The sequence below is a fragment of the Pipistrellus hanaki genome (genome assembly GCF_964339955.1).
Source record: "Pipistrellus hanaki genome assembly, chromosome: 1".
Lineage (NCBI taxonomy): Eukaryota > Metazoa > Chordata > Mammalia > Chiroptera > Vespertilionidae > Pipistrellus > Pipistrellus hanaki.
Window position 1 is genome coordinate 21446855 of NC_140503.1, and position 26913 is coordinate 21473767.

The 26913-nt window shown below is 53.7% G+C and overlaps 1 protein-coding gene across 1 annotated transcript in view; it reads left to right on the forward strand.

Annotated features, from left to right (window-relative positions):
- Positions 1–26913, forward strand: part of LTBP2 (latent transforming growth factor beta binding protein 2) — a 92014-nt gene continuing 65101 nt past the window's right edge. Inside the window, 4 exon segments of the mRNA XM_084892072.1 lie at positions 1–73; positions 76–826; positions 7332–7402; positions 20148–20394. Coding sequence (XP_084748198.1) covers positions 16–73; positions 76–826; positions 7332–7402; positions 20148–20394 — 1127 coding nt within the window. The 5' untranslated portion in view covers positions 1–15.

Here is a 26913-nt window from a genome sequence, read left to right on the forward strand (position 1 = left end):
CTCCGAGGAGGGGGCATGGTGTGGATAAAAGAGACGAAACACCAGGGAGAGGTTTCCAAAAATAAAAGCCTTCCCGTTCAGGCTGCAGCAAGAGGGAGAAGGCGCGAAGGCGCAGCAGCCGCCGTGCGCTTCCAGCCGGGGACGCGGCGCGGACGCGGGGCGCAGGGCGCACAGCCCGGGCCGCCCTCCCGCCCTCTCGGGGGGCCCCAGACGAAGAGAAGCGGGCCGCCCGGAGGGGACCCCACCGCAGCCCGCCGGCGCCCCGGGGACCCGGCCGCCAGCCCCGGACCAGCCCCGCGCGCACGGCTCTCCTCTCCGGTGGCCCCGGCGCCATGCGGCCGCCAGCCCCGGCCCCCTGCCCCGCGCGCCCCCGGGGGAACCCCTGGAGGAGCCTCCTGCCGCTCGCCCTGGCGCTCTTCGCGGGCGTGGGGCGCGCTCAGAGGGACCCGGCGGGACGATTCGCGCCGGTCGGCAGGGACGCGAGCCGGCTGTGGCGCCCGGGGGGCGGCCACCACGCCGCGGCCGCAGCCAAGGTGTACAGTCTGTTCCGGGAGCAGGACGCGCCCGGCCCGGGCTCACCGCCCTCGGAGCCGGCCCAGCCCGCCTGGGGGAGCCCCTGGAGGCCCGCCGAGACCCAGGCCAGGAGGCCGCCCCGAGCGCAGCAGCCGCCGCGGGCCCGGCCACCTGCGCAGCCCGGGAGGAGCGGCCGCCGGGGCCCGCCGCAGCCCGCAGCCCGGGCGAGGGCGGCCGCGGCTCCCCCGCGCCTCTGGACCCCGCAGCGGCCCCGGGCTGCGCCCCCGACCCCGCCACGAGGGCGGCCCACGGGGTGAGCACCAGAGGAGAGCGTGTATGTGTGTGTGTGTGTGGGGGGGGGGGAGTGGGGCTGTGCGCGCATTCCTGGAGGGATGTGCAGGCGAGAGGAGGGGGTGCCGGGCTCTGCTTCCCCGTCCCTCTGGCCTCAGAGCTGCGGGGAGCCAGCACGAGCCGGGGCCTGGAGTCTGACCCACTTTCAAAAAGTTGGGGGGGGGGGGGAGAAGAGAAACGCCGTCCTCACTCTTGGGTACCAGCTCGCCGAGACCCGACGTTACATCCTTTCCTGATGCGCCTCTTCCCTGGCCCGCCCTCAGCCAACCTGTGCTGCTGGGGTCCGAGAAGGAACCGGGCAGGAGAAGCGGAGGGGGCGTCCCAGGTGCTTCAGATCCAGGGAGGACGCGTGTGTGTGTGTGTGTGTGTGTGTGTGTGTGTGAGCGGGCACAGAGCGCAGGTGGGTGGAGGATATTGGGGGAGGGGGGGCGCCTCCAGAGTGGGAAGACAGATGCGTCTCTGCGAAGGGGGCTGGCCGCGAAACCCGCGCACGGGGACGCAGGTTTGGGTTGGGCGCAGGTTGGCCCGGGCACACGGCTGGTTGGACGCGGGGATGGGCGTTGGCTCGGGAGCACTTTGGGTAGGAAACCCGCCCCCTCCCGCCCCCCTCCGGGGCGGCGGGCACAGCAGTGACCTCTGGGAACCGGTCTGTGTGTCTGCCTGTGCTGCTAAGTGTCTTTGCAGGGCTAAGGTTCTTCCCAGCCCAGCGATGTACGGTTTCCCCTCTCCCCAGGCGCCACCCACCCACTGCCCGCCGGGGGGCGCCCTCGCAGCGTGGGGCGGCTCCTCAGTCCGGGGTCCTCCTGGCTGCCAGGCGCTGTGGGTGTATCAGGTGTCTCCAGAACGGAGGGCAGAAAGCCTTGGGCGATGCGGGGCTGGTGGGGAGGAACCCTGGCAGCCCTTTGGTCTGGGCCCGATGGACCCATGGGTGTAGTCCTGGTGCACAGCAGGGAGGGCTGGCACCCCCAGTTCTATCCCCAGGACCTTCCGAGGGCCTTTGCACCGGCTGTTTTCCTTGGCCGCACCCTTCTCCCAGGCTTCAGCAGGACTCCCTTGCTTCTTTCAGATCTCTGCTCTCCTCCTGCCCCCCTCCACTCTCTCCCTTCGCCCTGCTTTATGTTTCTTCATAGCAGGTAGTCTCCTGTGACATATTATGTATCTGTTTGTGTTTCGTGCCAATGTCAGTTCTATGAACACAGGCTTTGTTTGGTTCGTGGCCGTGTGGCCATTGCCTAGACGCGTGCTGGGTGTATGCAGTGCTCATTAAGTGCCTGCTGAAGGAGTGAATGATCTCCCTGCTGCCCGAGGAAGGCCAAGTTTAAAGCAGGCGGGCAGCAGACCCACGGCTGCCAAGTCACTCATACACAGAATCCGTCAGCGATGGCTAATGAAGCACCAACCGTGTTTCCGTTGTGTTTTTTTTTTTTTTTTTTCCTTTCCTGACCTGTGCAAGTGACTACATGCTGCCTAAAAGCAAGGGTGGGGAGCATAGGGTAGGGCAGTAGTCGGCAAACTCACTAGTCAACAGAGCCAAATAGCAACAGGACAACGATTGACATTTCTTTTGAGAGCCAAATATTTTAAACTTAAACTTCTTCTAACGCCACTTCTTCAACATAGACTCGCCCGGGCCGTGGAATTTTGTGGAAGAGCCACACTCAAGGGGCCAAAGAGCCGCATGTGGCTCATGAGCCGCAGTTTGCCGACCACAGGGACGGGGGAATGGGTTCCAGAGAAAAAGGCATTGTTCCTGCTGGGGGAGCAACTCGATTCCTTATAATCAGTTGGAGAAATGGACAGATATGTGCCAGGAATGTGCTTTCTAGTACCAGAAGCTTCGTGCTGAGTATAAAGGAATGGGACAGTGGTGGCTGGGGAGCTCAGAGGACAAGGAGGCCCTGTGAGCCAGAGTCCCTGGTGCTCGATGGGCAGCGGGTGGGGAGGCAGAGGGGAGGTGCCAGGAGTAGGGCCTAGAGGTGAAGCTCTGCCCGAGGACAAGGGCCTCTCACCGTTGGCATTGGCCTAGAGGCAGGACTGCAGTGGAGCCAGGGGCTGAGGCTGGGAGCATAGGTTAGGCCGGATCATGGAGGAGCTTATACTACAGGCATTTAGGTGAGGGTTAGGGGGAAAGTGGGGTAGCAGAGGGTAGGGGTGGGAGGGTGAGGTAGTGATGAGCAAAACAGATGGTTACCGCACTAAGGCTGTGCACAGATGTGCACAGGTGTGTAAGAACGTGGGGCAGGGTGCCATCCACAGGCACCTGCTGTATGCAGATGGAGACAGGATATCGCATGTTGGGTTTGGCTCCTTCCCCGGATTATTTTCTGCAGCTTTGATAAAGGGTGAGCTCCTCTGGCACTCCAGCCAGCCACTCCAAGTCAGCTGCGGGGTGGGGCTGGTTGAGTGGCAGTCTTGTTTATGGGCTTTGTCTACCCAGGTCTATTCTGGTTAATGGCTCCTGGCCAGGCTGACCTCTCTGGCAATTTCTTGTGGGCTCCTTAGGGCCAAGGATCAAGTGCCACCTGCTGGTGGAGATTGGAATAACATTACTATTGCTGGGGATTGATCATTCATTCATTCATTCATTCATTCATTCAACAAATATTTGGAAGGCCTCCTCTATGCCAGGACTGTGCTGGATGGTGGGGATACAGCAATGGCCAATACAGCCTTTGTCTCCATGGAACTTGCAATGTAATGAGGATTTATTACCACAGCAAGGCAGGGCAGACACAATTCCTGCACTAATGAAACTTTCAGTCTACAGGGGATTTTTGAAGCCATTGTTTCTCAACATTCAGAGTTTCATGAACTAGCCCCAAGGCATAGTGGCTTCATAATATTTTCCTCTTTTATCACTTGCTTTATTATTTCTCTTTAAATTTATAGACTGTTAAAACAACAGGATTTTGTGTTTTACTTAATTTAAAGTATTTTATATTATGAAATTTTGTACAAACACACAAAAAGGTGTTAGATATAACTCACAACCTAGCTTTATCAAACCTTAATATTTTGGCACAGTTTGCTTCTGATTTTTTTTAGTTGCCATTTCTTCTATAAATTTGCCTCCAGCTCTACCCTAAAGTTACTTATGATTCCAATGTATGTTTTTGTACTATTACTGCAGATGCATGCATCCACAAAATAACAATTTCTTTTGCATATTTTAAACATAGATAAGTGATGCCATGCTGTATCATCCTTCTGCAAGTTGCTTCCCTCCTCCTCATTAGAGTTTTGAGATTTAAACATGTTAATATAATTAACCCAAGTTTATATTCATTTGAACTGTTGTATATTATTCCACTGTCTGAATATACCACAGTTTATTTATCCATTCTCCTAGTTTTGAGACATTTAGATGAGTTACACTTTTTTTTTTCTATTACAAACAGTGCTTGCCTCATTTTTCTACATAAATAAATTCATTTTCAAGGAAACTTGGTATCACTATCATACGTTGAAAATAATACCACTCGTCACAAAGAGAAGATAACTGTAGGAAAATTGAAATGAGAATAAAATGTTCTCATATTCTAGTCAGACATCATTATCTTAAGAAGCTCAACCCGGTGGTGTGTTCTCCCTGTTAAAAGGGGGAGAGACAAGTGCAGGGGGAAGGACTCAGCCTGAGGCAGATTTTTTTCACTGACCCAATCAGGCTAGCAAATCACTGAAATGGGAATCCCTTTCTCACCATGTGACTCAGGATTGTTGAATGCTGTGATTGTGGAAACCTAACACTCACTTCCCTGCCCTCATTGTTACTCTTCTGCTTTTTTTGGAAATACTAGAAGAACTGAAACAAAGAAGTATTAAATATATCGCACGTGTCAGGCACTGTGTTAGACTCCAGAAGCACAAAGAGTAATAAGAAAGAGCCCTCAAGGTAGTCAAATAAAACCAACATCCTGAGACAATCAGTACTTAAAGAGCACAGCAAACGGAGAATGGGGAAGGCTGGGTAGATGTCCGGGGAGGTTTCACACAAAGGAGGTAACATTTGATTTGGAAGTCTTGGAGTGCAAAGGACTTTAATTGCCAAAGGAGAGAAGAAAGGCATTCTAGGCAGAGAGCAGCTTAAACAAAGGCATCAAAATGTGACCACAGAGAGTGCAATTGGCAGATGATAGTCTTTATGTCCTGGGAGGATCACAGCCTTGGTTATGGGTGTCATGGAGACAAGGGAGAGGTGATGGAGACAATTAGACTGCAGAGGCAGGTGCGGGCCTGGTGAGCTTTGTAGAGGCCAAAAGAGAAGTATGGGAGGTTTTCAACAAAGGATTAGTCTGGTCAGATTTGTTCCAGGTGGAACAGCAACGGTCCCAAGCTGTTAGCCAGAAGTGCCCCTGAGTGTTGAGCAGTGATGCTGCATGTTGGGCTAATGTTTGCAGAGTGGTGTCACCTGGAAGGTTGGGCTCTTATGATCTCTAAGGGGGACTTTCCGGGAAGTCAGACCACTGAGTCATATACTCCAGCTAGTCAGGCTCATTTGCTTTCACTAGCTGGGCAGAGCCCACTGAATGGCCACCTCCCTGGGTCTCTACTCAAGACTCCAATCCCGGCCTATAAAGGACCTGCAGAGGCCCTCATGGAGAGCCCGAGTCCTTCTTGAGTAGGATTTCAGTCTCACACCGCTCCTCCCATCTCCACTGCCTGGCAGCCTTTGATTCTGGAACCCTCCCGATGGCCCTGAGGGTCTCACCACGGGCAGGCAAGGGAGGCTCCGCTGCTGCCTACAGTCAGCTGCAAAGCTATCCTGAGGTGACAGCTGGCTTAGGGGCTTCCTTGGTCAGGGCTCCATGCCATGACTGCCCAGCCAGGCAGGCCTCTCAGTTCATGCTATCTGGGCTCCCAGAGGCCCTAGTTCTTAGAAAACTCCCAGGGAGTGCAGTCAGTTTCCTTTTGAAGACGTACTGGGCCTTTTGAAGGCATCCTGGGCACATTAGCCCAATATGCAGCATCATTGCTCAACAAGGGGTGATGACTTACCAATTGGGATGTAGCTGCCCCCTTCTCCCAGGGCACACATTCAGAAACCCTGGGTATGAGAACTAGCCCCTCCCCAGAACCCGGTGCCTGGGCCCTGATGGCGAGGAGGCCATCATGGAGCCAGGAAGCTGCCAGAGGCTTCGAGGTGGCCGGAATGGCACAGCCCTCGGCTGGGGGCACATTCTGGGAGCTCCCTGGAGGTTGGGCCAAAGGGCCAGGAAAGAACCTCAGCTTTTCCAAGCTGCAGGAATTTATTTTGAATGTTTTGGAAGGTTCCAAAACCACACAGCCTTGGGGTCCACTCAAATGTCAAACAAATTCCTAAGTGGGAGCAGATGCTCACGATGCTGGCCAAGAGGTCACAGGGACGGCCCCCTGCTCTGTCCCTCGCTTTGACTCTCCAGCTCTGTGCCTTGGCCACCATGCTCACCCCGAGTTTCAGTGAGTGCTCAGTAGATGATTTCTGATGCTAATGATGGGGTCCAGGAAGCCAGGCCCGGGCCCAGGCCCAGCCTGAGCCAAGCAGGCAGGCTCCCAGAGGTCTCCCCTCTAGGGAAATCACCTAGATCCGGGCATTTGGATCTTTAGATGGAGAGCCAGGGCTGGTGACAGCTGCTGGTGCTGCAGGGGGGCCTTAACTGAAAGCACAGCTCCGGTGAGTTGGGTGAGTGCCCCAGTGGTTAGTGCAGGCCAGTGTTTCCTATGGGTGGTCCCAGGGCCAGCACCAAAGAGGAACTGGGAGAAGGACAGTGTCCCCTAAAGTAAGTTCCATCGGCCTGCCCAAGTTGAAACAGAGTGCTCCTTAAGCAGAGGCTGCTTACCCCAGGTCCCCAGCCCCACCTTCCTAGCAGCTGGCTCCCTCACGAGCCCTGCTGAAATAGAATTGCTAGGACCCGGAGCTCACCCTTACTGTGTAAGCCTGCTGGTGGGCCAAGGCTCCTCCCAGTGTGCATGTGTGGGCGGGCGATGCACATGTATGTCCTTCAGACAGTTTTATGTGTGTCTTCCTGTTCCCCTTGGGCTGTCAGCATTTTCGGGGCAGGGACTGTGGTGCTTATTTTTTGGTGGGAGGCCATGGGACATCGGAGCGTGACTTAGAGTTGGGCCCGCTCAGGTTTGAACCTGGCTCTGGCTCTCACTGATTGGTTAGCCCTGGCAGGTGACTGAACCTCTCTGGACTTGCATTTTGGTCATCGTCATGATCACTGTCATTGTTGACCCAGTGGGCTCCGGATTGTACAGATAGAGAGAGTGAGGTTCCCCAAAGTCATGCAGAGAATGACAGTCGGGGATTTCACATTAGATCTGCAGGATCCCGAAGTGCTTGCCCCAGGCCAGCCCGCCCCCCTTGGTACGGGGGACAGTCTGCACAGCGTGATGGGGTTCTGCAGAGGGCAGGACCAAGAGAGGGACTGTGGGAATGGTCCTCTCTGAGCATCCTTACACCTGAGCCCGTGTTGGTAACTCCACAGGAGGAACGTCTGCGGAGGAAAGTGCTGCCCGGGATGGACAACAGCAAACAGCACCAACCACTGCATCAAACGTGAGTGCCTCCTCCCCACCTGCCCTTCTCCTTCTCTCTCCTTCGAGCATGGGGGCGCCAGACCTGGAGTGTCTCCCCCAATGAAGCTCTTCTCAGGGAGTAGAGGCAACGTGCCCTGGAAGGGAGGAGATTATAAAATGCCCCAGACTGAAAACAACTTCTCAAATTAAAGCCCCATTTATGTTTTTTAAGCTTCCTATATTTTCTTCCTGCTGTCCCACTGTGTGGGTCTCGCTTGCAGTGCCCGCAAGGTTCCTGAAGTGCCCACCCCCTGTGGTTGTAGGATGTGGCTGGCCCCAGAGCCTCTGAATTGCACATTTCCCGGGCACCATGCACGCTGTGTCCTATGGGAATCCACCCTCTGGTCCTGGCCTCTGTCTGGCATCCTGCCAGGATGGTCTGATGCGGCTCTGATCCCGTGTCTGGAGCAGCCTTCCTTTGGACTGCTCTGAACCTCGGCAGGCTGGCTCAGGTGAAAGAAAAGAAAAGAGAGTAGTCTTCTTAGTTAGGTGGGAACCAAGTAGTGAGGCAGGAGGAGCCAGGCAGTCTGCATCTAAGCCTCCACTGATGGTGTCAGAGGCAGTAACAAGGGCAAGAGCCAATACCCAGGCAGTTCTCACTATGTGTGTGGTGCAGTTACAGTAGGTAGTGGTACTACCTGTGGTAGGTAGTACCATTAGGCAGATGAGAAAACTGAGGCATAGACGTCACTTGTTCAAGGTCACATGACCTGGAAACAGTAGAATTTGAACTCAGGTGACTTGACTCCAGGGTCACTTTTCTTAAAAAAAAAATTATTTTTATTGATTTCAGAGAGGAAGGGAGAAGGAGAGAGAGAAGAGATAGATAGATAGATAGATAGATAGATAGAGAGAGAGAGAGAAACATCAATGAGGAGAGAGAATCATTGATCAGCTGCCTACTGCTTGCCCCACTGTGGGGATTGAGCCGGCAATCTGAGCATGTGCCCTGACCGGGAATGGAACCATGAACTTCTGGTTTATAGGTCCACAATCAATCACTGAACCATGCCAGCTAGGCCAGGGTCCCTTTTCTTAATCACTACACCCTCCTGGCAAAATGTCTTACTTTCTGGGCCTCACTTTCTACATCTGTGTGGGGAAGACAGTAAACTATTACTGCCATGACTGCCACTGCCACCACCATCACTGCTGCTATTACAACCACTACCACCACTACTACCGCTATTACTCTCACAACTGCTACCACTCCTGCTGCTACTACTACTAAACTACTAGCTAATAGCTTGGGATTTACTATGTTCCCAGCACTGTGCTGAGCTCTTCACATATATTATTTTAATTAAGCCACTCAAGTTATTTGGAAAACATGGCCAAGGATATTCTACCCCAGGCGTTGGAGCGAGGGCTGGATCCAGGCAGTCTGACTCCAAAACCCCACACTCTTCTTTACGAGATTTTGTTCCCTCTGAACACCAACTGAGGCCGGGGCCTCCTGGAGTTTGCAATCCCCATATGTAATGACAGGTGTGTGGGTTTCAAGAAGCCCCTTGGATCTTCCTCTCTCACACCCAAGGCCCCTCGTAAGCTCTCATCAGCTCCCCACCTCTGTATGGCATTTCTAGGATCTCCCCGCAACTGTCCCTCCTGGAGGCCCTAAACCTGGCTGCAGGTCCTCAGGCTCACCAGCACCCCTTCCTGCCCAATGACAAACCTCCGGGGATCCAGGTGCCTGACAAAACTTAGGGTGTTCCCAGGCCTGATGGAGGCCCTCATCTCTGGTTCTCACACCCCCTCCCCCAAGGTGGGGATGAGACAGGGACAAGATGGGGCTGCTTCCACCCTGTGGGGATGGGGATGCTGGCTGGCCAAGCTCTTGGTTCTGTCTCCGACCTCATGGCCTTGACCTCTCCCAGTCAGACAATGATGCTCAGGCAGAATCTTGGGCCTCTCTAAGGATCTGCAGATTAAGAAATCAAAACCCCAAATTCAAAAACAAGCAGCAAGTCACATTGTCTTCCTGGAAATTCCTGCCTTTTCGAAGACCCTGGATTAGTGTGGGCTCTCAGAGGACAGGCTGTCTGTGGCTGGGGGAGAGGGGTACCTCATAATTTTAAAGATGAAGACAGTGAGATGCAGAGAAGTGGTGACTAGCTCAAGGGCATACACCTCATTAGAGGAAGATTTGAGACTCAAAATCAGTGCCTTCCCTGGGCAGAGAAGGCAGGGGTGTGTAGCAGGTAGTTTTATACTCAGCAGAAGCTCTGGTTTTTGGTATTTTTTTTTTTAAAGCACCCTAGGTGATTCGAGCCAGAGCCGAAGACACTGAGAGTTTGGGGTTACTCGTAGGAGTATCTGCCTTGGTGGCGGGGGAGGGGGGGGGTGGTGGTGGTGGTGGGACAACTCAAATTTGATTGTTCCCCTGAATCCTCTGGGATCTTATTAAAGTGCAGATTCTGATTCAACACATCAGGCAGGGCTGAGAGTCTGTGCTTCTAACAGTTCCCAGGGGATGCTGCTGCTGCTGGTCCAGAGACCACACTTTGAGTGGCTGGGCCTTGGGAGACTCGGGAGGCCTTGGAAGGGCCTGGGGTCAGAGTTGGGAGGAGGGCTGGAAGGCTTCAGCCAGCTTCGCAGAGTGCTGCTGAGGTTTGAGTTGGAGCAGAGTGGCTCCAGAGGGGGTGGGCTTCTCACCAGCTGCCCGAGGGCCTTGCTCTGCCCTCCGGTCCCCGGGGTTCTCAGTTTCCCGACTTGCACGTGATTTTCCAGCATTCGCCTCTGCCAAACTGGAGTTTCGACATTGGAAACTCCAAGTTGGGTGAGTCTGCAGATTGTCAGAACCAACATGTGTGTACACCCTCGTGCCCCAGCTGGGGGCTGCCCCAGAATGCTGCCAATCCCCACTCCCCGCTGGGGGGTCCTCAGCTCCTGTTACTTCCCTCCCGGACCCTCCCATCCCGCAGCTCCCTGGCTACCCCCTGACCCACGCACACGGGCTGGCGCTTCTCCCGGAGGAACTGCCAGTGGGCGTCAGCCTTTCCCACGTGAAGTCGGCTTGTCCACTGAAGGCCTGTGTGCTAATTAGCTGGGCCCTGTGCTGCTTGCTTGTTGCTGCTTCTCTGCTAATGAGCCTAACGAGAACCGTGTGGCCAATGGGCGTTGACTCTGGACGACTGGGTCCTGGGCTCTGTAGAATGCAGGGCTCTTGGCTGCACACCCTGTCAGCCGGCTCTCCTACCTCCCCCAATGGTGTGCCGGCTCCCTCTCCCCTCCCCACAGCTGCCCCTCTGGCTGGAGCGGAGACTGCCAATGCCAAGGGGGAATTCTCATGACTGTCCCAGGAGTTTCACACGTGTGGGGTGACTCCTTGGACAGCAGGTGGGAGGGCTGACAAGGACAGGTGTGTGACATCCCGCCAGCCTCCAAACCGCGTGGAGACTCAGTCTGTCCTCTGGCGTTTCCCAGAGATATCTGTGGGTCCTACTACTGCCTGCGTACAGGGGATGATGGCCCGAGCCTCTGGGGCCACTCCCTGCTGCCTCTTGCCTCCTCTCACAGAATCTGAAGTTGCTGTAACATACCAGCCCACCTCCCTGGAGGGCCCCTTCCGGCCCCCCTGCCCAGTCACTGGACTTTGGGGAGCCACTGTATCTGTAGGTGGCCATTGCTGGAGCCACAGCTATTCCCTCTACCTTGGCGGAGTCCTCTCTGCTCCTCTCACCTTGGTATCTACCTGGCCTTCTGTGGCTTTGCCCTCTCTGCCGTGCGGTTTATGTATTTATGCATTTATGGAGGGTGAGGACTGGGGCCTACCTGGCCCACACAACTGAGGGGAAGGACTGTAGACTGGGGTGAGTGGGTCCTGTGTATAATTAGGGCTTTTGGAAGATTGTCCAGTCTTCATCACAACCCCAACACACACACACACACACACACACACACACACACACACACTGGGAAGAGGATTTGAAGAAATCCTTAAATCCTCATTTATCTCAGCCTACTGCCCAGGGCAGGGGCTGTTCCAGGGGTGGGAAGGCAGAGGGAGTCCCTGTTGCTGAGGAGGGGCCTAGGTGGGTCACTCCTTCCAAACCCCAGGTTTAATATGAAGAGCATGTGCTTCAAATTTTGGTGCAGATCCAAGGAGGGGTGGGTTTGAACCTCAACTCTGTGTCTTCAGGCGAGTGGCTGGCCCTCTTTTGCCAAAGAGCCTCCTCCATACGATGGGTATAGTAACCTATATGGAGTTGTTTTGGGGAGATTATTAATAATAATAATTATTATTGTTATAGCTCTGTAGCTCTTAGCGTGAGCCAGGACTTTGTGTTATTAATTTTTAGTCCTCACAACAACCTTATAAACTAGATTTGATCTTTGTTCCCATTTACCTTTGAGGTTAGGTATTTGTCCCAGCCTGGCAGCTGGGAACCAGCAGAGCCTGGAAGTTTAGCTGTTGTCTTCATCTGGATCCGGGAGACTGTGCTGCCAGTCTGGGTTTACGTAGCTACGTGACTACAGGCAAGATGCTTAAGCTCTCTGTGCCTCTGTTTCTCCCCTGTGTCTCTGCCTCACATAGTTGTGAGGAACGAACGAGGTAACTCACGCCAAATGTTCAGTTCAAGGCCTGGCATGTCTCTGTGCTCCGCATTTGGCTTTGATGTTGACAACAGGACTGTGTCTCCTGGCCCCCAGCATGCCGCTCGGTCGCCAGTGTTCACTGGACACAAAGTCAAAGCCCAGTAAGTATGTACTGAGTAATACAGGGCCTCGCCTGGGTCTGGGCTGAGGCTGTTCTGGCCCTTCTGTAGCCCAGTCTGCCAGCCCTGCCAGAGCACTCCCACGGTGCTCAGGAGCCCCTCGGGAGATCCTGGAGTGGCCTGGGCACTTGCTCCTGCCTCCTCGGTCCAGAGCTTCTGTGTGAATCTCATTCTGGTCCACATCTCAGAGCTTCCTTAGCCCACCTATCCCAGCCCTAAAATGACCTCAACCCAACAGTTAAAAATCCCAATTTTTGAGCCAGATCCCTTGAGTTCAAACCTTTGCTTCATCCCTTACTAGCATGGTGATCTCAGGCAACTGCTTGGCCACCCTCAGCCTTAGTCTCCCCACATGTCCAACGGGGATGAGAACAATATTACAGCAGTTATAAGAAGGAAGAAAAGAGATCCAGGTAAAGAAATCAGCCCAGGCCTCATCATGGTAAGTGCTGAACAAATGTTCAGGAAAAGAGCCAGAGCAGGGGTATGATTGGCAGGTTGTTCCCTGACTGGTTACCAGCCACCGGGAGCCAGGGTGGCGGAGAGGAAGGTAGGAGGTAGCTCCAGGGAATATTCACATGACCTCAGTGAGACCCAGCTAACACGAAGGGTGCAGTCCCAGCAAGAGCAACATCCATCTCTCCCCAGCCACCTACGGGCACCTGAGATCTTCCTGGTGAGCAGGTGCGGCTCCTGACGATCTCATTAGAAGATGTTCTTACCCAGGGGCCTCCTGAAGTCGGGTGCTGTGTCTATTGACAGCAGCGTGGCGCTGCCCCCTCTACCTACTTGGCTCATGTTTACTAAGGGACCAAGTGGGTGAAGGATCTCCTGGGTGACCTGGTAGTTTCCTCCTGCCATCCCCAGCTCCCTCTTCTCAGCTCCTTGGCTGGCTTCTCCTTACCCAGCATCTTCATGTTGGGCCACCCCAGGACTTTCCCCAGAAAGAGGGGGCCATGGAAGCCCAGCCAGCAGTATTTGCTCCCCACTACTGACCACCCGTAGGGACTCTGCCACATAATCAGCATGCAACAACGACAGTGCAAAGCTCTCTGTGCCAGGGACCGCACTGAACACTTCAATCCCCCTCACCCTGTGAGTGGCCATCATGTCACTCTCTGTCCTGTCCCTCCTGTGTCCCCGCTGCCGCGTCTCTACCCGACAATTAAACGTGGCCTCCCGGAGCCGAGTCCTGGGTCCTCTCCGTTGCTCTCTCGCCGCACTGCTCCCGGAATGATCTAATGCATTCCCATGGATGTAAACATCGTCTCCGGGCTGACGACGCCCAGATTTATATATATCTCCAGCCAGACCTCTCCTCCGACCTCCACACTCCTTCGTCCCGCTGCCTCCTCCACATCTGCTCTTGATGCCTCCCAGACATCCCCACCCCAACGTGTCCAAAACGAGCTCGCGGCTTCCCTCCCTCGAAGCCAGCTTCCCTGGCAGGTCTGACCCCCCTGGTGAGAGGCATCGCCCTCTACCTGGATGCCCAAGCCAGAGACCTGGGGACCCTCTGAGACACCGTCCTCTCCTTCAAGCTTTATAGCCAAACTGTCGTGAGCCCTGTTGGTTTTACTCCCTAAATCTCCGGGGAAACTGCCGGCTTCTCTCTGCCTCCCCTGCTGCCTCTCTAGTCCTGGGCCCTCTAGTCCAGCGCCCTCTTCTGGGAGATGGCAGCCTCCTGTGGGCTGCTCACCTCCTGCCCACCTTACTCTCCAGCTCGTTCTCCATGAATCAGATCATAAAACACCCCTCTGTGAACCTTCCTGCTGTGGTGTAGCTAGCCTGGCCTCTCAGCACTCAAACCACCTCCCTCCCCCATTCTCACTCTCCGAATCCAGCCTGGGCTCCTGGATGGAATGTGCTATCTCCGGGCTGTGTACATGCCGCTCTCTTGGTTTGCTTTCCCTCCACTCTTCATGAGGCTGCCTTCTTGCCATATTTCCAGTCTCCATCTCCAGCTCCCCTCCTCACCATTCAATCTAGAGCTTCTCCCCTCTGCCATCAGCCCCATTATTCTGGATCTCACCCCCCTCCCCAGCACCATTTCCACCAGATTTCTGTTCTGCTTGTCTTGTGGCAGTCTCTCTAAGTTGAAAGGTCCCTAGAGAAAGAGGACAGTGTCTGTCTTGCTTACCATCGTAGGCACATAGTAAATATCGGATGCACAGCTATTTTCTGGATGAGGATGCTGAGGCTCACAGGAGTGAAGAAACGCGCCCAAAGTCGCACGGTGGGAATTCAAATGCAAGCAAGGCCACTCTCTCCTACACACTCTGCCCTGGCCTGGGCTGTGCTGTTCGTGGGGATGGTGTTCTACCCTCCGACCTTCCTGGGCCCTGGGCACGGAGCTGGGGCTGCTGTGGAAGGGCCTGGGTGGCTCCCTGTCTGCACACAACTCTCCTTCGTGCCCTGAAGCTGCTCCCCTGGAAAAGACTGGTCCCCAGGCTCGTCCCTGATGGGGGCTTTCCCAGAACCCCACCCCATCCTTCTCTCATCTACAAGGATCGCTCTGGAAGGAGACCACCCTTGGGGCTGTGACAGGGTGGACAGTCACTCTTCTGCTTTGGAGCAGGAGCTGGAGGCAAACCCATGCCTCAGCCCTGGGCCACAGCCCTGCCCGTGGTCCCCCTCCTCATGCCTGCTAGAGCCCGTGGGAATTGGGGCTGCTCCCTGGCCCTGGCCTCCAACTGGCCCAGCATCGAGGCATTTGTTAATGCAATTAGCAGGGCGGTCCATGCAGAGGGGCCGGGGGCCAAGGTCTGACTCACACCTCCCTTTCCTCCCCTCGCTCTGCCAAACGGTAGAGGCCCGCTCAGCCTGCCAGACAGCGTCTGCAGAGAGCGCGCGAGGGGCCAAGAACGGCATCTTTCTCTCATTAGAGGCTTTTATGTGAACACAACTGCTATTTTGGAGCCGGGCGCTTGGCTGGCCCCTGAGCCCCAGTGCTGTTCCAGCCATCCTGTGCCGCAGCCCCAGCACAGCTGTGGTGGGAGCGGGGTGCGTCCCTCAGGGCCTGACTTTTCTCCCACTGCCCGGGGGCTGGGGGCTGAGGTCAGGGCCTGAAGACAGATCCTGGGCACAGCTCGGGAGTGTAGAGGACCCGTCCCCTGGTGGGCTCTAAGGTGTGGGGGCCAGACAAGGATGGGGACCTCTGACATCTGGGTCTCCTTTCTGTGAGGGAGGAATGGGGTAGCTCTGTGGGTAGGGCCTATGTGGCGCACTGACACAGATTTTAGAGGAGATGGAGGTTCAATGGGGGAGCAGCTGAACTTCAGGTGTGGGTGGGGGAAGGTGGTATGGGCCCAGAGTCTGGTCTGGAGTGGAGGTTCGTTTTCCAGACAAGAGAAAGTGGCGTTGGAGACCTTGGAGGAGGCCACAGGCCTGAGGGGACCACTCTGAAGTCAGTGCCTCCCCTAAGGGGTTATAGATGGAGGGAGGAGGTGTCCCTGGGTCCAGGAGAGAGAGCTGATGACAAAAGGTGGTAGCAGGTATAGAGAGGGGACTGGCTGAGTTTAACACCTGGAGAACAGCCCTGCCTTCTGGACCATAGGGCTTGGTCTAGCTCTCTAGCCAGAGCCTGCATTGACATTGCCTTTCTCTGGCAAAAGGGTCATGGCAGAGAAGTTCAGAAGCCCCCTTGATGCTCCCATTGGGGTTATGGTGTTTTTTGTGTTTTTTTGTTTGTTTGTTTTTGTTTTTGTTTTTAAAGCTTTGTAGTGCTGTCCAATAGAACTTTCTGCGGTGATGGGCATGTGCCATCTATCCTCTGTTCAACACGGTGGCCATGAGCCACCTGTGGCCATTGAGCCCTGGAAATGTGGCTAGTGCAACTGAGCTGAATTTTGAATGTTATTTAACTTTAACCAATTTCATCTTAAAGAGCCACGTGCAGCTCGCGGCTGCAGTGTTACACACTATTGGACAGCACAGCTTTCAAGAGTACGAAGTACTTTCCCATCCATGATCTCTACTGAGTTTCACAACAGCTCTTTGAGGCAGGAATTATCAGACCTACTTTAAGGACGAGACAACTGAGGCACCAGTTGGGGAATCTCAATGCGATGAGACGTGCCCAAGGTCACGCAGCTGGGATGTGGCTGAGCTGGAGTCAAACTGGATCCCACTGACACCCAGCCCCGTGTTCTTACTGCTCCCAAGTGGTGGATCGCAGAGGCTCTCAGCGAATGGTAGGAGCAGCCCACATGGTGGGAGCTCTTTCCAGAACCTTCCCCAGGCCTGCCCACTCCAAATTTGGTCTCCTCCCAAAGGTGGGGGTTTTGTGTGGAAAATCTGAGCAAACCTCTGCTTGGTTGTTTTGGAGCAGAGTGAAGGTAGAAGGGGCACAGCCAGAAGGCGGGGGGTTGGAGGAGCAATGCCTTCTATTTCTTACTTTCAAAGCAATTCTGAGAGTTTTCTTTTTGTTCCCCTTTCTTTTGGCATTGTGCTAACTCCGTGGAGCTGAACTCCCAAAGCTGAAACTTTCCACATGCCCAATCCTCAGTGAGGAAGACCGTGCCAGGGGGCTATGGAGGAGTCCAAATTATGAATGGCCAAGGCCTGGTGTGGGCGAGTGGGCACAGGGAGGCTGGTAACCGCATCCATCACCTTTCGGTTGTCTGAGGATGTGGGCTTTCCACAGGGAGGGGCCAGGGTGTGTCCTCGATGGCTAAACATGGATATTGCAGCATCATGCTTGATAACCATTCACCAATAATCAATCAAGCCTGGACATCGTGGCTTCCTGCTTCCCAACACTGCACTAATAATCAATCAATGAAGACTCACTCAAGCCACATCCCCCATCTTGGGGCCATTTTTCAAGTGTAAGGCACAGTCTCTGCTCTTGAGGAAAAATGGAAGTGATGAGGCTCTAAAAGTAAAACATAAAAACTTCTGGGCCCGCTGTGTTTGGGAGTGTTCCCTCTTAAAATCCCCACAGCGCCGCATGGAACTGTCTCTCCCGGGCCTCGGCTTTCCCTTACATGCTTTCAGCAGCAGCCGCTGCCGTAGGCCATTCTGAGTTGGCTGATTTCCTTTCAGATCCTTCAGTTTTGAAATAGGTGCTCACTTGACAGAGGAACGTTTTGCTTCAGTCTCCTTTAAACAAAAGGATACGTGACCACTATTGCCCCCTCCTGCCCAAAGTGTCCCTAACTTTTGGATTTCAAGCACCAGTCAAATATCCAAAAACATCTTCGGCACCGAAGTACAGTAGCCAGCTTTCCACTTGAGGGTGTTAGAAAAACGAACTACCACTTGCCATCCACCTTTAATTAAAAAAGAACATTTTAATTAAACAAGAAGAAGAAGAAATTATATAATTTCAAAATAAAAGACATTTTTAAATGGGGGGAAAGGCATTACAAAGAGCTCAGGAAACTCTTTTTATTTCCCTTATTTTATGGCAGACCAGTAAAAACTGTCGTAAGAATGTACCCTTTCATAGGCACTCGGAGCCCCCATTTGGGGCCATTCTGGGGTGATTTGCGGGGAATGGAGAGAGAGGAGAGGAGTTTATGCTCCGATCTCATAGTGCAGAGGCTCAGCTCAGGCCCAAACTGAAGTGTTTACTTTAGTGCGGAAGTCAGTTCTTGCTGAGACTTATGAAAACAACTCAAGAGCAGATGCAAATGAAGCCGGGAGGGCTGGCTCAGCACCTCTGAAAACCTGAAACTTGCTGGAAAAATCTTTCTTAGAAGATCTGATCCAGAAAGGTTATCTTCCCAAGGAGGTTTTTCTGCCAACAAACCGGCTGGCTTGGAACCCTTTTAGGATTTTTATTTACCACAATGTTATGTACATATTAAATGCCATGTTTATAGTCCATCCCTGACCCCCTCCTCCCAACTACCCATTTTCCATGAGCTGTTCGTTGTACCAAGCCAAGCATGCCAACCCCGCTCTGCCTGAGGACCTGACTCCCTGCGTGGCACGGGGCTTCCGTCATTATGAGAACCCACCACAGGGCAGAGCTTGTTCCACGCAGGACCATTTTGGTTGTCTTTGCATCCCCAGCACCCACTATGGCCAAAAGGGTGCTTGCTGTTTGCAGAAAGTATTGGCAAGTAAGGCAGAGCCAGAAGTAAGCGAGTCACCGTGAGTCAGGGATTTGGGGCCTTGGGTTTTAGAGAATGGAAGATGTTAAAGTCAGGAACGGGCTGTCCTCAGAGCCTAGGAAGGGAAGGGAGGAAGCTAGGTTGGTTTCGAAAGGCCAACTTAAAAGCAGGGACCACCCACTCAAAGGAGGAAGCAACACCTAGACTGGAGGGGAGTCTGCAGACCTCCTCTCGCCCACGCCAGGCTGTGAGTCTTGGTCAGCAGAGAGGGGTGGCTTTGAGGGACTAGGAGTGATACAGCGTTTGTGGTCCACATAAAACCACGCAGGCCTTCCCTTTCTGCTCCCTCCCTAAACCAGGCAGAGACTGGCCTGGACATACCTCCTTCTGCAGTGGTCACTGGCCCTGGCTTGGCTGTGGGGCTGGTCTCCAGGGAGCGGGGGCGGGGGAGATAGTGACAGGGACCTGGCAGATAGTTAGGTGGGGGCTGCAAAATATGCCTCTGCTTCCCTCACTGAATACCCTCCCACTCTGTCTCCAGACCCCAGCCTCCCTGGGCCTCAAACAATTCCTAGAAAATTCCATGTTCCTTGCAGCCTCCAGAGCTTTGCGCTTGCCTATCCCTCTGCCTGAAAGAGTCTGTTCATATTTTTGTCCGTCCACCTCTTTTGCACCAGTCATACCTCATTCTTCAGAGCAGCTTTCTCTGATCCCTCCCTCTAAAGCTCCTGATTTGGACACAGACCACTACGTCACCCGGGATACTGCCTGAAACAACATTATTAAGGTGTTGCAACTTACATTATGCTACTGTTTTTCTTGTTTCTTCTTGGTTGTCCTCACTCCACTGCAAGCTCCATGTGGGCAAAGACTTGGTCTGCAGTGCCTAGCACACAGTAGGGGCTCAGCAAATATTTGTTGAATGAATGAGTGACAGACGGAGGAGACACTGGGTTTAGAGGATCCAGCATGAGCCTGACTGTGCTCTCCCGGGTTCCCACCTGTTCCCAGGGGAGGTCCTGGGAGAGATGAGCAGGGCCTAGCCCTCCAGTGGGTGCTTGTATATGACTCTCCCTTGGTTACTGGTCACTGGAGGTGACTCTGGTGTTGCAAGGTGATGAAGGGCAGTGAAGAGAAGTCATGGCCCCTGTGGCCAGTGGCTGCTGCAGTGATGGCTTGGAGGAAGGGGTCCAGGTCAGCCCCACTTTATCCATCCCCAGGCTGGACCCAGGGCCTAGGAGATAGACTCCTCCCAGCTCCCAGGCAGGAGTACTGCCACTTGCTCAGCAGGGTGGGAGCTTCAGAGCAGATGATTTCAAAAGAGGAAGAAGAGGAGGGACTATCACACTGAAGACTCTCAGTAACCCCCAGCCTCCTTAGCCCATCCTCAGGGGATTCATGAGAAACTGACATCCAGTGAAGTCAAGATCACATGACTCATGGAAGACCAAGAACTCAAACGCCCAACTTTCAGGCCAGTGTTGAGCCCTTTCCCATGAAACAGACTCATCATTCATTCATTCATTCATTCATTCAGTATTAATTGAGAGTCTACCCTGAGACAGTCTCTATTCCGAGTTCTTGAACTACCAGAGGGAACAAAACAAAACAACTGAACTCTGCCTTCATGGTAAAGAGACAGACAACAAAAAGTGGGCTCTTGAGTGCAGAGCACAATGCCAGGAGATTCTGCTAGAAGTGGCGGTGTGAGCGCCTCCACACCTATGGTCATTCCCTTTTTGGTTGTCCAGAGATGACAGGCAAACCTCCCCCGGAGGCCTGTGGGTGGCGGGGAGAGAGAAATGAGGCCAGGGAGCTTTGGGAGGCCAGCACATGGCTTCCTGTCTGAGTGGAGGAGGCCAAGCAGCAAAAGGCAAGGGGCCCTTCTGACAAGTGGGTGTCAGGCCCCCTGCCCCTGCCCTCACCCCTCTCCCTGTCTCCCTAGCTGTGTGCCAGCCACCGTGCCAGAACAGGGGCTCCTGCAGCCGGCCCCAGCTCTGTGTGTGTCGCTCTGGCTTCCGCGGAGCCCGGTGTGAGGAGGTCATCCCTGAGGAGGAATTTGACCCCCAGAACTCAAGGCCAGCTCCCCGACGCTCAGCCGAGGGTTCGCACAACTTGCGCAGGAGCAGCACAGCCAGAGAAAGCACAGCGGCCAGAGCACGGCCAATGACACCACAGCTGCCACCAGCCAGGTAAGTCCCCTCCTCAGGGGGACGTGGGGCCTGGGGCTTCTTCCTTAGGGCCATTTGGTGACAATCTCAGAGAAGGCCGAGCTGCCCTTCCTTCCCCTCTCACTGCCGCCACCAGTGGTGTGGAGAGCAGGAGAGCAGGGGTTGGGGTTGGGGTTGGCATAGGCTTTGCCAGGTTGAGGTGAAAAGGGGAGGTGGGAGGTAGAAGAAAGCTGAGGAGAGCATGTCCCTGTGACCAGGCTCTCTTATTTCCAATCCTGGCATTGCCACTTCCAAGATGAGTGACCTCGGGCAAATTACCTCTCTGATTCCTCCTCAGTGGGGTGGAGACAATGATGATAACCATCATCATTGAGTTGCAGTAAGATTAGATTAGTTATCACAAGAAAAGGGCTTAGCACAGGGCCTGGCCCATAGTAAACTCTTTATAAATGTCTCGCCTTCTCTTCCCCCTTCTCTACCTGTGGTCTTTCTGATGCAGGTAGGACTCGCCCACCCAACACTAACTTTTCTCCTTGGAGAGGCCAAGCAGGAGCATGTGGGGGAAGGGAGTACAAGAGAAAGTGGGCAAAGGGAGTGTTCACGGGCAGGGTTCCCTGGCCTGCTTGCCAGCTAAACTGGCTAGACTTCTTCTAGCTCAGGGCAGGAAATCTGAACTTTGTAAACTGGTCCATTTCTAGAGAGCTGTGTTTTCCTTTTGGTTTCTCAGGTTAATTTTTCCATTCGTTTTCTACTTAGTTTAAGTTCTTTGTGAAATGTTGCAACCTTGTCTTGCTGAACTAAGGGGAAAAAGGGGGTTGGCCCTTTGGAGGCCAGGAGATCCAGGGAGAGAAGGCTGATGGGGAGCTTGGGTCCCCAGTGGAAAGCTCTGGAGAGAAAGGAAAGGAGCTTCAGATTGTCTAGCAACTCTGAAGAGGGGCTGGGCTGACCAGGGTCTTGGTAAGGTGGGGTTCCAAGGCCCGACCATCCAAGCACGTGGTTTCCAAAGACAGCCAGGAGCAGAAAGGGCTGAAGGATAAACTCAGATCCAAGCCTAGAGAGCGCCAAGGTCAAAACCAGAAGAGCCAAACCCTTAGGGCCAGGCCTAGGGATGCTGGGCAGAGAGAGGGGCAGAGTTAGGTGGACAACACAGGGGCTGGTGGGCAGGGCCTGTGCCTTGTTCTGAGTTGTCCCAGCTGAGGGTCCCAGGTAGTGGGAAGGCACTTGAGGGAGCCCTAGTGGTACCAGCTCCAGGGCCAACCAGGGGCAGGGTGGGAGCAGAGTCCTTTCAGCTGAGCTCCCGGCAAGCTTTCTTTCGGCTTGTGTGATTCATTCATTTCATGATGCACTGATCTTGTGTGTGTGTGTGTGTGTGTGTGTGTGTGTGTGTATGCATGCAAGTGTTGGAGGGTGGTTGTTAGGCAGGTCATGCTCCACTCACATCCTTGAGTCAGAGCTGTGACATCCCTGCCCCATCTTGCCAGACCACCCTGCTCCTTGCATTCTTCAAGGCCCATTCCTGCTTTCTCCAAACCTCCCCTTCCCAGTCACTTCTACCCAGCTGCCTGCCTTCCTGCAACACACACTTGGCATGCATCTCTGTGGGTCTGTGCCCTGTGTCTGCAGTCAGTCTGTGTGGCCTGTGTGACCTGGAGGCAGGGACTCCGCCTCACACCCTGGATTTCCCCACAGCTCCTCCCGGGACCCTAGCTTATAGAAAGCACTCGGGCTGCATTTGTACTCTATCACTCGGTCCAAACTGAAGGCTTGGCATGGAACCCTCACCCTGTGCCTGGAACTGAGGGCTTGGCTCAGAATGCAGGAGAAGGGGAGGCCCCTGCCTCCCTGTGTAGCATTTTTCACTCTGCCTTGGGGTGGTTTGTTTATTTGCTCACTGGACCAGGAGCTCCTGAGAGCAAGACTCTGTGTCCTGCTCATTTATGAACAGGACACGGTACTGGTACCGTGGCCCTGGTACCTAACAAGGCAGGTGCTCAACCAACAGAAGTTGAATGAATAAATGAATGAGGCTTGATGCTGGGGAGAGGAGGAAGCTGGGAAGAAAGGAGGATGAGCTAGGGAGCCCCTGATCTCCCAGCGAAGGTTTCGCATGTGCAAGCGGTTCTGGGGAGGGGTGGGGCGCAGCGAAGGCCCAGGGACCGTGGCCCACAGCAGGGCCACCCTCTTTGAGCTTCACAGGCTCCCTGACCAGAGGCTACTGTGATGTTTTTAATGATCTGTAGCCTCCAGGCCAGCAGTCTCTCTGCTCTGGGACCTCAGTGCCATGAAATCTGGGAAAGTCCGAGTGGCCCGCTGTCGACCCAGCTGTGTTTTGCTTTGGGAGGCCAAATCCTGCTTGCCTTGTGGTGTCAGACATTTCCTGTGAGCATAGCCAGGTTTCCCAAGCAGCCGCTTGCCTCTCTCCTGGTGGCAACTTGGACAGGCCCTCGGTGTCCAGCTAGAGGGAGTGACATGACTCAGGGGCATTCTAGGAGCAAGAAAGGGGTACAAATGTCCAAGAGGGGGAGACACTGCAAGGGTTGGTGACAGCCAGAGGCCCTCTTTAAGAGGGACTTAGATGGAGGCCAAAAGACTTGTGGCCCAGAAAGAAGATGAGAAGGAGGGGCCAGGAGAGTTGGAGGCAGAAGGCAGCACGCCCTATGAGAGCCAGACATGGCTAGATGTTGTCCAGCTGTGGCCTGAGCTGACTGCTCCTGAGCTCTCGGTCCAGGCTTGTTCCCCGAGTCTGGGCAGAGGGCCTTCCCACCTGGGGAGCAAGAGCCGGGCAGCTGAGGAAGGGCCTTAAGAGATTGGGGGAGGTTGTGTTTACAACAACCTGAAACCTGCAGACCTGGGAAAACAGTGCTTCTCAGCTCTGCAAAGGGAAGTGAATCACCTGGGAACTTGTTAACATGCAGCTTCTGATTCTGCAGGTCTGGGTGAGTGTCAGGTCTCAGGTGATGCTGCTGCTGCTGGTCCATATACCTCACCTGGAGTAGTGAGGGTCCTAGCCTGGGCTTTTGGACAATCCTGTGTTCCAGTCCTGGGATTTTCTTACTACTCATCAGCTGCGTGATATTAGGCAAGCATCCTGGCCACTCTGAGTCATTAGTCTCTGCCTGATAGGATTGCAGAGAGGATTATGTGAGGTCATATGGGTAGAGTACGTCAAATGGTGCTTGATTTGAGTTCGTGTTCAATACCCGTTAACCATCAATCAGCTGGCTGGTTCTCTTTGCCTTGGGGACTTGAATGGATAGAAGACTGTGGCAAAGAGCAGATAGAGAGCCAGGGTGCATACATATGGCCTTGCATGTGTGTGTGCATGTGAATACATGTGTTTATGTGTGTGCAGACCTACTAGCAGATGCAGCAGTAGCACCAGTGGTGGCTTTGTGCCAGCTTGGTTGTTCCATAAGGACCAGTCTCATTGTCTTTATGGCAGATGGGGGTCAAAGTGAGGCTTAATGACTTTTCTCAGAATGGGAAGGACTTCCATGGGGTTTGCTCCTTAGCCTGACCTAAGTCAACCAGGACTTAGAGGTTGACCCTTGGGGACATCTCAGCCTGTTTAGTCAGTACTTGGGCAACACAGGCCTGGAAGACAGTGCTGAGCAAAGCAAATGGGATGGCGGGGAGATGTCTAGAACGTTGTGGACTCCATGGTGGTGGCTCTCAGTGGGCTGCTTCTCCAGAAGCCAGCTCTTCTCTTTATATCCCCCCTGGATTAATTTTCTGTGGCTGAGACAGCAATTTGCCACAGTTCTCTAGTTCAAATATCTGTTACTGGTCTGACCAGGCTAAAGTTAAGGTGTCACAGAGGCTGTAGGGGAGAATCTGATTCCTGTTTATTCAGGTTGTTAGCAGAATTCAGTTCCTTGCAGTTATAGGACTGAGGTCCCTGTTCCTTTGTGGTAGCAACTACAAGCTGCCCACATTCCTAGACTTGTGGCCACCTTCCTACCTTCAAATTTAAGCAATGGCAGATGAACTCTATGTTTTGAATCCCCTCTGCTTCCTCTTTGGCTGAATCTCTCTCACAGGCTCTAGTTGACTCTACTTTAAGGGCCTATGTGATTACATTGGGCCCACCTGAAAAATCCAATTTAATTTCTCTATTTTAAGGTCAGCTGATTAGAAACCCAAATTCCATCTGCAATCTTAATTTCCTTTTGCCATTTCGTGCAACATGTCCAAAGATATAACACCAGGGGATAAAGATCGTGGGGGCCAGGCACACCCACCCACTGCAGTGCATTACAGCGCTATCTGAAGTGTGGCAGCTCCATTGTCAAGGGCTTGCCACAAGGGGGGCCCTCCATGATCTGATGTCAATTCTCACCTCTTGCTCTCCTCACTCACACTGTTGCTGCCACACAGCCGACTGGTTTTCCCCCAGATGTGTCACACATGCTTTCACCTCAGGGCCTTTGCACTTGCTGTGTCCCCCTGGAACACTGTTAGTGTCCTAGGTCTGTCATAACAAATTACCACAGGCTGAGTGGCTTACAACACCAGGAACGTGTTCTCTCACAGTTCAGGAGGCCAGAAATCCGAAATCAAGGTGTGGGTGGAAGTTCAGAGGGAGAATCGGTTCCATGCCTCTCTCCTAGCATCTGATCCTTGGAGTCCCTTAGCTTATAGCTGCGTCACCCTAATCTCTGCTTCTGTTGTCACAGGGTCCTGTGTGTGTGTGTGTGTGTGTGATGTCCTTATAAGGGCACCAGTCATTGGATTTAGGATCTACCCTAATGCAGTATAACCACCTCTAAACCTAACTAATTACATCCGCTAAGACCCTATTTCCAAATAAGGTCACATTAACAGGTTGGGGGCTGGGACTTCAACATATCTTTTTGGCAGACACAATTCAACACAATTCAGCCAAGCACTTCCCCAACCAACACACATGGCTTGCTTCCTCCCCTCTGGTCTTTCCTTCTCAGTGACACCTGGAGCCTCTACCAGGGGGGCCCAGGCACCCCATCCCGACAGAATGACAAGGGATATTCCTAGGAGATTGATGACCCAGAATCAGAAACTAGGTCCCCGGGGAGAGGACAGCTGGGCACAGAAGGGACAAAGAGTTATGACCTCGGCTGGTGGCCTCCAGTTTGGCTATTCAATGTCTCACATGGGAAAATGTGCTTATTCCCCCTTTACCGCTTCCAAGGTTGTGACAAGGGCATAAGATGCCTTTCACTAGGGCAGCCCTTGGCTGTCCCTGACAGTCCGGCCTCAAGTCCTCCTGGCAAGGCTGCGATGGGTTAAGCAGCCGCCACTTTGGTGCTGTGCCACACATTCCTGGGGCCACTGCGTGGTGCCTCCCTGCAGTGTTGACTCAACCCTACTCAACCCTAAGATCAGGACTGAGTCAAGCTTTTGGACTTGGGACTCGGGAATTGATTGCTTTCCTTCCTTTTCTTTTCTTTCTTTTTTTTTTTCCTGATTTATTTTATTTTATTTTATTTTATTTTATTTTATTTTATTTTATTTTATTTTTTCTGATTGTTTTTATAACTCTGAGCCCCAAGCTTGCCCCCTGGAGTTTTTCTGGAATTTCCCAATCCTTAGGACCTCGACTGCACTTTGAAAAGATTAGAATTAGGGGATCCAATCTTGCTTCCAGCTGGGCTACTAACTAGCGCAGTGACTGTGGGGACTTCATTCCCTTAACCTTGCTGTCTGTGTAAAATGCAAAGGCTGATTCTTTCCTCGCTGGGAGGTTGTGAGGAGGAACTAACACTGTGTGGGTAATTCTTCAGCAGGCCTGGCAGTGGACTGAGGCATCTGCTTACACCTCCTATACACAAGTGGGTTACTTTCAGGAGAAATTTCTCAACGAGGCCCTGCCTGGACCTCTTTTTAAGGTTTTGACCTCAAGGCTAACCCTAGCCACTATAGACACCAGGAGCGGTGCCTCAGGTTGTAGTCTGTGGGACGGGTACCCAGCAGTTGTGACCCGGAGGGAGCTGTCCCCCATTTTCCTGTTGTTTAATATTGTAAACTTCCGACTGGAGAGTCCCCGTTTGGCTCTTTTTATTTTCCACTTTCTAACACGACATGATGTACTAATTATGTTTTTTGCCTGTTTTTCCCCAACTGCAGTATGAGCTCCTCGGGGGCAGGGATCTTTGTTTTGTTCAGCTGCAGCCCAGGCTCCCAGAGCAGCCTGACGTAGAGCAAGCTCTTAATAAGCAGCTACTGAATGAGCATCCTGCCGCAGTGTATCCCCAGCCGCTGCCTGCAGCAGAGATGGCGGTCATAGGTCCATTCCCTCTGAGCTTGCACTTGGCCCACCCCCTAGCATGCCACTCATCAGGAAGGGTCTCTCCCAATGCCCCCAACCGGTGGGTGCCCACCCACCCTGTGCCCGTTGGCCTCGGGGGTCATACTTTTCTCCCGAGAGTGACTGCAGGGCAGCCAGAGCAGGGCTTGGCAGACCCTTCAGTCTGGGGCGGGGCTGTGGCATCTCTGGGCCTTAAAAGAGTCCCATGAGCCCCTTCTCTGGGGTTGTGGGTTTGGCAGAGAGGGGCTCAGAGC